Source organism: Antedon mediterranea, chromosome 7 (assembly GCF_964355755.1).
Source record: "Antedon mediterranea chromosome 7, ecAntMedi1.1, whole genome shotgun sequence".
In the NCBI taxonomy this organism is placed as follows: domain Eukaryota; kingdom Metazoa; phylum Echinodermata; class Crinoidea; order Comatulida; family Antedonidae; genus Antedon; species Antedon mediterranea.
In genome coordinates, this window is record NC_092676.1 from 19384527 (window position 1) to 19398643 (window position 14117).

Genomic DNA, 14117 nt, shown 5'->3' on the forward strand with positions numbered 1-14117 from the left:
AATAAGGAAATTATTATAAACTAGCCTTTCCCAAGTTCTTTGAACAATAAATTAACACTCCTCAAAACCCATGGCATTGTTTACTGCCATTGGGATCAATAGTACTAGCTACAGGGCTCTTGACAATTCTACAACAAATACTCCACAAAATATCGAAACATGAACTGAAACAGAAAGAAATATATTTGAAAAGAAACATTCAGATTTGCAGATACCCAGTATAATAGGAAACAATTGCTAAAAATGCACTATTGGCACGCCATACCTTCGTAACGCGGAAGTGCCTTGTCAACAAACGAGCGAAGTTCAAAAACAATATTTTGCAAATATTCCTTTTACATCATTATAATTGTATAAAAATGATAAGAAATTCAAAATTTATGTTTGAGAAAATAGAGTTTTGTATGGTACCACGTGTCTACCACCTTTTCGGCTCTGAATCAGCATATTTCCGATGTAATTCTTGGCTTTTGCCTAGGCCCTTGTCTAGTCATTGTCCGTTTGTTGTTGGCTCCCGCGAATTATCGGTTTGCTCCACTGCATTTAAACATTTGAGGTAGGTAGGCATCGGCTTAGACTTTGTGTTTGTTTATTATGATATTTTAAGAGTATACGCTTAATTATCTTTAACTTATCTAGGATACCTTCGACGCAAAGAGAATCCTGTAATAATTTCTCAACGTCTACACATAAACCAAGTAAATATTTCAATGAAAACAAATTCAAAGAAGAATTTAAAGAGGCTACTGGTTACCTGAGGGAAGGCGAGTGTCGGAATGAAATACAAGATGCTGTTGTACATTTAGATCAAGTAAGGCATGTAATATTATTTTGACTTTTTTGAGTGTGTCATTATGATAAATCCTATCCTATAAAATAATTCCAACTTTTTGTACTGTGTTCTGGGGCAGATTGCTATAAATAAGCAGTCTATATAACTTAAACGGTCTTAGCGCTTAGCCGGCTATATTTTGAGCAAGTAGCAAGTAGTCTTTATTATTGCTCTACCACGGTCTAACATGTAAGTGGTCTTTAAAATTAAAGGCTAATCGAAGGAGTCTTAAAACAGTCTTAAACTTCTCTTTTTGAATTGAGCAAGCATGACAAAGTTTACCTTATTTTGTGTTCTACACGTAAAGTACGTGACGCCCTAAATTTGGTACTGTACGTAGTCTTAGTTAAGACTGTTTTATAGCAATACACCCCTGCTCTGTCCATACATGGATTAAAGAATAGAAGGATATGCATCGACGGTGACATCAAACGATTTTACAACGCGCTTGCCTATACTAAAGCACTGCTGCCAATCAAACAAACACGCTCATTGAACTCTGTGTCTCTAACCGCGGCCCTCTGTAAAACGCTGCGAATCAACTGTTACATTTTTTGAGACCAAAACGTAACCATGTAGAAATCGTATGCGCAGTCTGAATGTTCTATTGACATGTCTGCGTCGATGATTAATTGACAACAAAAATATATTGCTGAATAATTCTGTTTTAGTTTCATCACAATCGGACTACGAAAAGTTCACTTTCTTACGACTGGTAATTTTAAGTAGTTGGTAATATTAATAAAATATGCAATTTTTATATTTGAATTATCATTATTTGCCTGCCATCTTCTGTCATTAAAAATTGCGTTAATCTATAGAATATTAAAATATGCATTTGACCATGTATGTTGTTAGCGTGGCCGGTGTTCACCCATACAACAATCGTGTTTTTAATATATGGCTAAGCAGTGGTTTCTTCATAAATCTTCTTAATTACCGATGTGATTATATTTAAATTGTAGTGCCTGGTGATTGGCTAGTGGTTATGTCATCCACATCACATCCAATCACCGGGTCTAATTGAATGAAAACAGAAAAGCATTTTTTTCATTTATTCTCAGAATTACAAAGAAAGTTAACCAATGAATTAACAAAATCGTGCCAATGACATTGGGTTTATAGTGAGTTGAATCATGCTGATTGATTGAAATATATATTTATACTGGGTAACCTCTTCAGTCAAAGACTGGTCTCCTAGAGGGCCCAGTTGGTGATCCGTGGCTGTGATGTACTAATACACCGGGGTAACCCCCTACTCGTCTCGAAAGATGTACTAGGTTCTTTAAAGTGCACACGAGCTAGATGTGTACACTGGACCTACAGTTTATAGTCCTTATCCGAGAAGACTCGTTCTACCACCAGAACCATGGAGTGAGTGAGCCTCGAACCCCTGCCGATGTTATGGCTACGTAATTACGGTTCCACTATCTTAACCGCTCGGCCACTCACTCACTCATGCTGATTGATAAAAATGCAGTCAGTTTTCTGTGTAGTAGTGTGTTTAATTGCATGTTCAGTAAATAAATCATCACTTCTTAAATGTATCTTTCAGATGATTGATTACAACGTGTTTGGAGGTAAAATGAATCGTGCAATGATAGTTTTAAGTTCCTTCAATCTACTAGCATCACCAGATCAATTGACAGACAAAAACCAACAGAAAGCTGTTTTATTAGGCTGGTGTGTTGAGTTGGTAAGGAGTATAATGTTTGATGTTTTAAGTAATAGTAATAATTATATCACACTTTTGCACAGTAATATAATGTGTTTAGAGATATTATAAGATATATTATTTCACCTGGCATTGTTTACTATGAAAATCTGATGCCTAAGTATTTCTTAAATAGCGCCCTCAGTTTGTAAAGTACCAAACAAAATTATAGCACCCTCTACTGTTTGGCTATGCTTTCATAAAGTCTCCTGATTTGTTTAAAGGTTAGACATCTGACCACATTTATTTCCTACCCCTATTTGTAAATGCCATTTTAACCTTTTTATTTATCAATTTCTTATATGTTTAGTTACAAGCATGTTTTCTTGTTGCCGATGACATCATGGACCAGTCAACTATGAGGAGAGGGAAACCATGCTGGTATAAAATTGTAATTTTATGCTTAATTTTGTATTAATGTAGTGTATATAATTTTCAACGTAATGTACATAAAACACTAGTTTCAACTTTTCAGTTTTCATCTTATAATAGCAAACCAACAGTTAAAGCCACTAGACCTATGTTTTTCGACTACATTTGTTGTAAAAATAATATATGGACCATATAATAGATAGATCATTTTTTGGTCTTTAAATGGTTAAAAATGTGAAAAATAAGTTGATGTTAATAATTTAAACGGCCCACCATAAATACCGGAATGCATAGCGGATTGTGATGTGATGCACCCACTTTAATCGATTGTGAAAGGGTAAACAAATTATAGAAGCATAACTTTTCAGCGAAAAATTGTATTAACAGATTCTGTAGGAAAACTAAGCCAGAAAATTACCTATATATATATGCATATGAAATTATATATATATATATATATATATGCATGATTTGTACAAAATGTCAAAACATTTTTAAAACTATTTTACAGAATGGTGTTGGACTCTCTGGATTTAATGACGCATTCCTGCTGTATTCAAGTATACACTCCATTTTAAGAAGTAATTTTAAAGATGATCCATGCTACATTTATTTGGTAGAACTATTTGAAAAGGTATGTTGAAGAACACATCCCAAAGTCCCTGCGTTTTGTTTTAATATGTCTTAGCTGTAGTTTTGTCATGCATCTTCCTGTTATTGGAGATTTTGTAAATAGATTATAGTACCTGGGACTGGCCGGTAAAATGTTGTACATCATGATCAGTCCCAGTGTCGTGCTCTTTTGAAATTAGGTGCGGAAAATAGACAATTTTAAAGGCACATTCACAGCCAAGAAGTCTTCAGAATAATAATCTTTTTGTGTGTAGTTTAATTCATTAAACATGTTGTTTAATTTCTTTCTTTTTTTTGTGTTTAAATAGGTGCTACAACAGACTACGATTGGTCAGTCGCTTGACCTTCTAACCTCACCGATTGGCAATACTGACCTGACTAGGTTTACCGAAGAAAGGTGAGGCAATGAGAAATTTGAGTAAAAGGTCATAGGCTATAGATAATTAGATACAGAAGAGAATTCAGAAGAAGGGTTGTTGTCTTGAGTTCAGAATTGTGTAAAGGGTTGGAGCAGAATGTACAACTGCAAAACAAAACTTCTAAATTTCAATTATATGTATTTTCAATATTATGTAACTCAGTCCTACCCAATTTCCAGAAATATGTGTTGGAAATTATACATTTACTGATAGCATAGAATTCAATATGTATAAAGAAAGTTTTTACAATATAGTTACAGCGCCCTCTATTTGCTGTAACAACCTTCTGAACTAAAATGTAACATATCAATACAAAAGAAATTAATAAACAACATGTGGATGCTTGCATCAATCGATAAATAAACAATCTACTCCTTTGACTTATACTGTACTTCATATTATGCTTCACTCTGAGCTTAGCACCAGGATGGCTCATGAAAAAGAATCTGTACTGTAGTATATGCATTACAATTTGAGTCATCTATTTATAATGTTAGTTCTTCCAGAAGTTCTACAATTTCTTTCTGGCTGTTTTATTGTTTTTATTTAGCTTTTTGCTTCTATTATTTTTAGCTCTATTGAGATCCAGTCACTGATATTCACAGCATTTGCCTTTGGATTTATATAAAGATATATATAATATAAAATTCCTTCACTTGCACTGGGCTAGTGTTTTCTGGCGGTTTTACCTTATCGTTTTTTATTTTGTATCTCCATTGAGATCCAGCCACTGATACCCACAGCATTGTCATTTTTTCAGTAATTTGCCTTTGGATTTATAATATAAAATGTCAACATTTTTATTATTTTTGTTTATGTTAAATCTAGATATGATGCCATTGTAAAGTGGAAAACAGGTTTCTACTCATTCTATATGCCAGTGGCACTTGCATTATATCTTGTAAGTACACTTTATTAAAAACTTCCGTTTGCCATCTGAGGTAGATTTTAGGAAGTGGCTAAATGTATAACGAAAAATTTGGTATAAATACATTGGTTTATTAGGTTGGGATCTGTGATGAACCAACACACAACCAAGCCAAAGAAATTCTTTTGAAGATGGGCCACTTTTTTCAAGTTCAGGTAAAGAACAAATTAAATTATTTATTATATATTTACCCATGTAGACTTCCATATACTCCCATTCAGGCTGTCTACACAGAATTCCATACTCCCATTCAGATTGTCCTCATAGACTCTCATTCAGACTGTATACATAGACTTCCACATGCACGCATTCAGACTGTCTAAATATACTTCCATATACACTCATTCAGACACTCTACATAGCCATTTCCGTATATCTATTTAGACTGTCTACATATACTTCCATATACACCCATTCAGACTGTCTACATAGACTTCCATATACACCCATTCAGACTGTCTACATATACTTCCATATACATGCATTCAGACTGCCTACATAGACTTCCATATACACGCATTCAGACTGCCTATATAGATTTCCATATACACACATTCAGACTGTCTACATAGACTTCCATATACACGCATTCAGAATGTCTAAATAGATTTCCATATAATCTAATTCAGACTGCCAATATAGACTTCAATATACCATAGAGATATTATAGTTCACTATAATATCTCTATGCATATACACACATTCAAACTGTCTACATAGACTTCCATATCCACCCATTCAGACTGTCTACATATACTTCTATATACAGTACACGCATTCAGACTGTCTACATATACTTCTATATCCACCCATTCAGACTGTCTACATAGACTTCCATATCCACCCATTCAGACTGTCTACATATACTTCTATATCCACCCATTCAGACTGTCTACATAGACTTCCATATCCACCCATTCAGACTGTCTACATAGACTTCCATATCCACCCATTCAGCCTGTCTACATAGACATTTCAATATACCTATTTAGACGGTCTACATAGACTTCCATATACTCCCATTCAGACTGTCTACATAGACTTCCATATACATCCATTCAGACTGTCTACATAGACTTCCATATCCCCCCATTCAGACTGTCTACATAGACTTCTATATACACCCATTCAGATTTTCTACATAGACTTCCATATACACCCATTCAGACTGCCTATATAGATTTCCATATCCACCCATTCAGACTGTCTACATCGACTTCCATATACTCCCATTCAGACTGCCTATATAGATTTCCATATCCACCCATTCAGACTGTCTACATCGACTTCCATATACACCCATTCAGACTGCCTATATAGATTTCCATATCCACCCATTCAGACTGTCTACATCGACTTCCATATCCACCCATTCAGACTGCCTATGTAGACTTCCATACACCCATTCAAACTGCCTACGTCAACTTCTATATCCACCCATTCAGCCTGTCTACATAGACTTCCATATACACCCATTCAGACTGCCTATGTAGACTTCCATACACCCATTCAAACTGCCTACGTCAACTTCTATATCCACCCATTCAGCCTGTCTACATAGACTTCCATATACACCCATTCAGACTGCCTATGTAGACTTCCATACACCCATTCAAACTGCCTACGTCAACTTCCATATCCACCCATTCAGACTGTCTACATAGACTTCCATATACACCCATTCAGACTGCCTATGTAGACTTCCATACACCCATTCAAACTGCCTACGTCAACTTCTATATCCACCCATTCAGACTGTCTACATAGACTTCCATATACACCCATTCAGACTGCCTATGTAGACTTCCATACACCCATTCAAACTGCCTACGTCAACTTCTATATCCACCCATTCAGCCTGTCTACATAGACATTTCCATATACCTATTTAGACTGTCTACATAGACTTCCATATACTCCCATTCAGACTGCCTATGTAGACTTCCATACACCCATTCAAACTGCCTACGTCAACTTCCATATCCACCCATTCAGACTGTCTACATAGACTTCCATATACACCCATTCAGACTGCCTACATAGACTTCCATATCCACCCATTCAGACTGTCTACATAGACTTCCATATACACCCATTCAGACTGCCTATGTAGACTTCCATACACCCATTCAAACTGCCTACGTCAACTTCTATATCCACCCATTCAGACTGTCTACATAGACTTCCATATCCACCCATTCAGACTGTCTACATAGACTTCCATATCCACCCATTCAGACTGTCTACATAGACTTCCATATACACCCATTCAGACTGCCTATGTAGACTTCCATACACCCATTCAAACTGCCTACGTCAACTTCCATATCCACCCATTCAGACTGTCTACATAGACTTCCATATCCACCCATTCAGACTGTCTACATAGACTTCCATATCCACCCATTCAGACTGTCTACATAGACTTCCATATACACCCATTCAGACTGCCTATGTAGACTTCCATACACCCATTCAAACTGCCTACGTCAACTTCTATATCCACCCATTCAGACTGTCTACATAGACTTCCATATACACCCATTCAGCCTGTCTACATAGACTTCCATACACCCATTCAAACTGCCTACGTCAACTTCTATATCCACCCATTCAGCCTGTCTACATAGACATTTCCATATACCTATTTAGACTGTCTACATAGACTTCCATATACTCCCATTCAGACTGCCTATGTAGACATCCATACACCCATTCAAACTGCCTACGTCAACTTCTATATCCACCCATTCAGCCTGTCTACATAGACATTTCCATATACCTATTTAGACTGTCTACATAGACTTCCATATACTCCCATTCAGACTGTCTACATAGACTTCCATACACCCATTCAAACTGCCTACGTCAACTTCTATATCCACCCATTCAGCCTGTCTACATAGACATTTCCATATACCTATTTAGACTGTCTACATAGACTTCCATATACATCCATTCAGACTGTCTACATAAACTATATACACCTATTCAGACTGTCTACATTAGACTTCTATATACTGTACACCTATTTAGACTGTCTACATAGACTTCCATATACACGCATTCAGACTGTCTACATAGACTTCCATATACTCCCATTCAGACTGTCTACATAGACATCCATACACCCATTCAAACTGCCTACGTCAACTTCTATATCCACCTATTCAGCCTGTCTACATAGACATTTCCATATACCTATTTAGACTGTCTACATAGACTTCCATATACATCCACTCAGACTGTCTACATCGACTTCCATATACTCCCATTCAGACTGCCTATGTAGACATCCATACACCCATTCAAACTGCCTACGTCAACTTCTATATCCACCTATTCAGCCTGTCTACATAGACATTTCCATATACCTATTTAGACTGTCTACATAGACTTCCATATACATCCACTCAGACTGTCTACATAAACTATATACTGTACACCTATTCAGACTGCCTACATAGACTTCTATATACTGTACACCTATTTAGACTGTCTACACAGACTTCCATATACACGCATTCAGACTGCCTACATACTGTAGACTTCCATATACACTCATTCAGACACTCTACATAGACATTTCCATATATATCTTCTATATAGACTGTCTACATAGACTTCCATATACACTCATTCAGACACTCTACATAGACATTTCCGTATATATCTTCTATATAGACTGTCTACATAGACTTCCATATATACCCATTCAGACTGCCTACATAGACTTCCATATACAGTACACGCATTCAGACTGTCTATAGACTTCCATATACACACATTCAGAATGTCTATATAGACTTCCATATACACCCATTCAGAATGTCTAAATAGACTTGCATACACCCATTCAAGGCCTCTGCTAAATTTTGAAACACTGTGTAGTAATATTGAAATGTAGGTAAAGCAATTTGTATTTAGTATAAACACTTTCTATATCACTAGCTACTTTCACTTAAAACAGATAAACAATCTGCAACAGCCAGACCTTGAAATGATTTTTGTAAAGTGCATTTGGGAATGTCTTCATCATTTGTTTGTAAATTGACAGATTAAGTTTCATAATATTAAAAAAGTGGAAGCATTTAGTAATCAACAATGTACTTAAAGTTGTGTTTCTGGAAAATATAAAAAAACGATGAAAATTATCTTTCACTAGTACAAATTAAAAGCAAAGTACACTTAACTATGATTTTAGATCTGTGTCAAACCATTAACAATCTGACTATGTAATGCTCTGCATAGGAGTAGTGCATTACAAAAAGTATTTTAAAACAATTATCGTCATTCCAGATGTTGGGTTTGCCATTATTACTCCTAAAGTTTTCTAGAACAAAGGTTACCAACTACAGTAATTTATATGCAGGGCTTAGTAACAAGTAGAAGAGAGGTCTAAAGTGTTTTTTCTTTTAAACCCCAATCGCTGTTTTTGGTAAAACTTTCAGAATAACACCAGTTTGTTTTATAAAAAAAGTGCAGTGAAAAAAGCTTAAATATATATTGTCCCCCAAAATATATAATATAATCAAACTTTGAATTAATAGGCCATTTTGTAGTTTGAATAAAGTTATTTACTTTCACTACAAAAATGATGATTTTGCTTATAATAAGACAAAGTAATAGTTACATTTAATCAGAAACCCATTCACTTCCAGAAACGATAGGCTTCTCATTCTCATTAACTACTTTTTTCTTAAAATTCCGTTTTTATTAATCCATTTAAAAGTGAATAACTATTATGTGACGTTAAAATTGCCTATTCAACAAAAAATTGTTTGCAAAATTATTTTTTCAGGAGGATAATATTTCTTATCAAATCTCTGGAAAACTAATTATACTACTTTAACTGAGCCGGAGAGTTCATTGTGGACAGCATAGCCCAGTGACCTTTACCGGGAGTCACTGGAACACAAAACGCCAACTCGTCTTTCTAGTTTTACCGTTTAGTTCAGAAATTAAAGTGCAAATAGTAATACTTTAAAATGTACCATAGTCTTATTTTTATTCTAGCATGTTTGGGACTATGGTAGATAATAAAATCATTAATAAATGTAAATCAGTTATTATTATATTTTGTTGAGACATTTTTGATTATGTGACATAAATTGTATGAACTTTCGACTTTCTAGGTCTTTTGGACATTTGGGTTTATGTTTTGTTTTTAAGGTATATGCATTAAATAAAAGAGAAATTCATAAATCTCAAATTTCTGACACCAACTGTGGCCTCAAAGGTGGTGTGCCTTGGGGGTGGTATAAACGTTCTATAGTGGGGTTAAAGTTTCATCCAAAAAGAATGGATGACACACATGTAGTGTCAGTTTTTGACAGTTAATTACAAAAATGATTGATACAGGTGATATACTAGCAAAAGGGTAGAAAGGTGTTAAGAAATGTGTTTATACTTCTGTAGTGTTATTAGCAGCAGTAATGTAACTTAACCCATTCAAAGATGTAGGTAGGGAAGTGTTGGGGGTGGGTGTCAAACGTTATAGTGGGGGTGGGTTTCAAAAGTGGTGGTTTTTTTATTGTTGTTTTGTACTAAGTTTTGTATAAATGTCATCAAGACAGTATAATCATTATTTTGCAACAGAAAAGAAAAGTATTAAGTTTAAAAAATAATATTTGAAATAACAATTTTGACTTAAATTGTTTTTAATTGTTTTGATAGGACGACTATCTAGACTGTTATGGTGAGCCAGAAACAATTGGTAAAGTAGGAACAGATATAGAAGAAAACAAGTGCAGTTGGCTCATAGTGCAGGCTTTGAAATTGGCCAATGAGGATCAAAGAAAAGCCTTACAGGTATTTGATTCATTTAAGTTAATTATGAATAGGAGGTAAAAGTATTACCTATATATGTCAAGGAAAAGTATTAACAAAAGCACTCGAGATGTGTAAGCCACAAATGAGGAGGGTTTTGGCATCACGTCCCCCAAACACAACCCCTCGCTCTTCCTCCTCCTCAAAAGGCATTTGAAAGGTTTTCATCCATCTGGATTCATTGCATTGCACAGAAAGGGCCTTGTCTTTTGAGATGTGGGAGTTCGAACACACATCTAACAAATAAAATGCCCCTGAGGTGTTCCATTTTTCAACACATTCTATACAAATAATTTGTTGAAACATTTCCAAAAGAAAAGGAGGATATCAACTAAATGTGTGTTGAAAAGCAGTATATTTGAGAGTGCTTTCTTCCTATCCCATGATACACCATGGATAAAAATTAGATGGTGCAAATTAACATTTTATATTTTTTAAATGTTAGTATGTCATACGCATTCAACAGCGAGTAATTACCAATAACCAATTACAGGATGGGTAAACTATTTTATAATTGATCGTGCTTATAGACTAAGTCTCATTTTGAGGCTGTGGAGTTGAAAGAATCGTGAGTTACAACCCTGGCACTAGGTCAGAATTGAACCCTGAACCTTGGAAATGGAAGGCAGGCATGCTAACCACCAAACTACAGCTCTGCTATTAACATCTTTTAATTAAGGTCGGAGTATAAAAACGTGCCGAATGAACCATTTATAGTGGACATTTTCTTTTTCAGACCAACTATGGGTTGGATGATCCTAAAAAGGTTGCCATCGTTAAAACTATTTATCATGAATTACAACTTGAATCCATTTATAAGAAATTTGAGCTAGAAAGTTATGAGGACATTCAGCGTGAAATAGATAATATGAAAAGTGATCTACCAAAACAGCTGTTTCTCGAATATGCTACAAGAATCTTTCAGCGAGAAAAATAATTTGTTTTTCAGTGTGAAACATAATAATTGAAAGACTTTGCATGTCAATCACTCTGTAAGTTCTGTTTTACACTGATGATTGTAAAGTGTAAAAACAAGAGATACAGGTCTTCCATCAATTACAGTACCATCCATAATTACCTGTATCGAATGAAGGTACAGCCAGGTCTTTCTGTATGGTGTATTTTCAAACCCGTATCCAGGAAATTCCTAGAATTCGAATGAACTCAATTTTTCAAAATAGAGGTTAGCAGCTGAATGACCCTAGATCTTGATCAATGCTACGTTAAGCTCAGTCTACACTATCAAACTTTATGTGACATGTGATGTGCCCATAGGAACATGATGATGTCACATCACTACCATATTTAAGCATATGACTACCATATTTGAGCACATCGCACTTTTTTTCGTCAAACTAATTAGATAGTGTAGACAAAGCTAACTTAGAAGGAAAATTTCATCTTCTAAGCCTAAAACAATTTAAATACATCATGATTGGTCGATCGTTCAATTCCATTCCATAATGCTTGTATGCGCTCGTACTTATCGCATTTTGGGGGAAAGGATAACGATAAATCGAAAAAAGTGTCCATAACCAAGGTAGGCCTACAATTGAATTATTCTGTTCAATCTACGAGTATACACATCAATCCAATCATAGGCCTATTATTTTGTGTCTAACTGCCAACAACGAATTGAAGAGCACGTTTTTAATCATGTCATTTTAACTTAGGCTTATTTAGCTTAAGTTTTCAAACATTATTTTTATATTTCTATATTGCCCCTTCCATGGAACAACAAGGTGTTATACAGTTTACTATAAACATACACTAATTGGCTTTAATATATGTTTTATATTGCCCCTTCCATTGAACAACAAGGTGTTATACCATGGAGTAAAGAATAACTCCATGGTTATACACTTTACTATAAACATACACGAATTGGCATATATCCATCTGGCGCGCAGTGTTACAGATGTTGTAAAGCGATTAATTCTGTCAATTAATAAGTGAAAGGAATTTGTTTTTATAATTACATTTAACTGTTACTCAGATTTTGCAAAACAAACATGACATGTTGTTACCTAACAAACATCTGCAAGCCATATTTATGTTATGTATGTATAAATAGCCCGAGGAATTTAATTCCGTAGATTTACGATTTCACATTTTAAATATTGGATGATGTTCAACGCTTTATTTTCTTCAATATAAGCAACAAGTTTATTATATGGTAATCGTTCCATCACGTAGGGTGTTAAAGACTATTTAATTGAACGGCTTTTGGCCTTAATGCAAGTCTCCTTGGTCCTCTATATTCTTTGCTTTGTAAGTGGTATACATGTGTAGACCAAAAATTCCCCTGGCTCAGTTTGATCGACTTTGACATTCTTTTTACCGTGTATATATCATTTCCTTTTAAGTATAATCAAATTTAAGTTTTCTCTTTTCGCCGTTTTAAATTTATAAAAGTATTGCGTCTGGAATTCTTGCTAAAGATAGACGTATCAATATTATATGATATATGCATTATACATATTGTAATTAAAAAATAAACAGTGCTAAATTTGTATTTGGTTGTTTTAAGTTATTTCTAAAATAAAGTTATAACATTAATCTGTTTGCCATATATAGGCTTTCTAAATATAACTAGAAAAGCCTTCTGACCGTATAAATATCTTTTTCTCAAGCTATCATATTCGTTTTCAACACCCATTTAAACTTAAAAATACTCATTACACAAGTTTCCATTGTGATAGAAATTAATGAATGAATTACTGTTAGGAGAGTTGTATTGAGTTTTATCGTGTACTTTGGCCTAAAGCTCTGTCTACACTATCAAACTTTATGTGACAAAAAAATGTGGACATGTCATATCATTACCATATTTGAGAATACCATAACCATATTTGAGAATACCATTACCATATTTGAGCACATCACACTTTTTTGTCAAACTAGTTTAATAGTGTAGCAAGTTGTAATTTACACCCGAATTTAGTCATAATTAATAAGCAAAACATTCGGCAATTTCCCCCACGGGATGGTACATCATATCACTAATGAGACCAATCGTGATTTTAATTTTTTTGTCGTGTAACGTGAATCCAAGGCGTTGTCGTTACAGGGTCAAAAGTGGGTCAGTGGTATCTGGTCATTTGTAAAACCAGTGCCGTGCCGGTGTCGAACTTGATTGGAATGTAACTGGTTGTTTTAAGCCGCCATGTCTGAACATTTTTGACAAGATTTCTCCACCGGTTTTACCAGGGAGGGGAAAAATATATTAATTTTCTCTCTGTTTTACTTGTTTGTTATGCACTTAGGCCTACTGTATTATTGTACCCGCGATGTATTAAAGATGTATTGTCCCCCTGAAAAAAATAATTCTTTAAAAAAAATTTGTTGAATATTCCATTTTAATGTAACTTTGTAACACTTTGACCAACT

General features: G+C 34.8%; 1 protein-coding gene across 2 annotated transcripts; it reads left to right on the forward strand.

Moving 5' to 3' along the window:
- Window positions 1-251: 251 nt before the first annotated feature.
- LOC140054184 (farnesyl pyrophosphate synthase-like) lies at window positions 252-13216 on the forward strand. 2 transcript variants are annotated; one of them, XM_072099077.1, is made up of 10 exons: window positions 252-556; window positions 640-811; window positions 2388-2528; window positions 2857-2937; window positions 3430-3552; window positions 3860-3948; window positions 4799-4871; window positions 4976-5053; window positions 10575-10709; window positions 11464-13216. In XM_072099077.1, exons 1-10 carry the CDS (start codon window positions 360-362, stop codon window positions 11662-11664), a joined length of 1290 nt encoding a protein of 429 aa, XP_071955178.1. In that variant the 5' UTR covers window positions 252-359; the 3' UTR covers window positions 11665-13216. The 2 variants fall into 2 exon arrangements, with proteins under 2 accessions (XP_071955178.1, XP_071955179.1); XM_072099078.1 differs by lacking the exon at window positions 4976-5053.
- Window positions 13217-14117: the final 901 nt, after the last annotated feature.

Bases quoted from the DNA above. Each gene is read 5' to 3' on its own strand.
- LOC140054184 (XM_072099077.1), top strand. From the start codon at position 360: ATGATAAGAAATTCAAAATTTATGTTTGAGAAAATAGAGTTTTGTATG. The intron at 3,949-4,798 runs GTGAGGCAATGA...TGTTAAATCTAG, and splicing joins ACTAGGTTTACCGAAGAAAG to ATATGATGCCATTGTAAAGT. The intron at 10,710-11,463 runs GTATTTGATTCA...TTTCTTTTTCAG, and splicing joins ATCAAAGAAAAGCCTTACAG to ACCAACTATGGGTTGGATGA.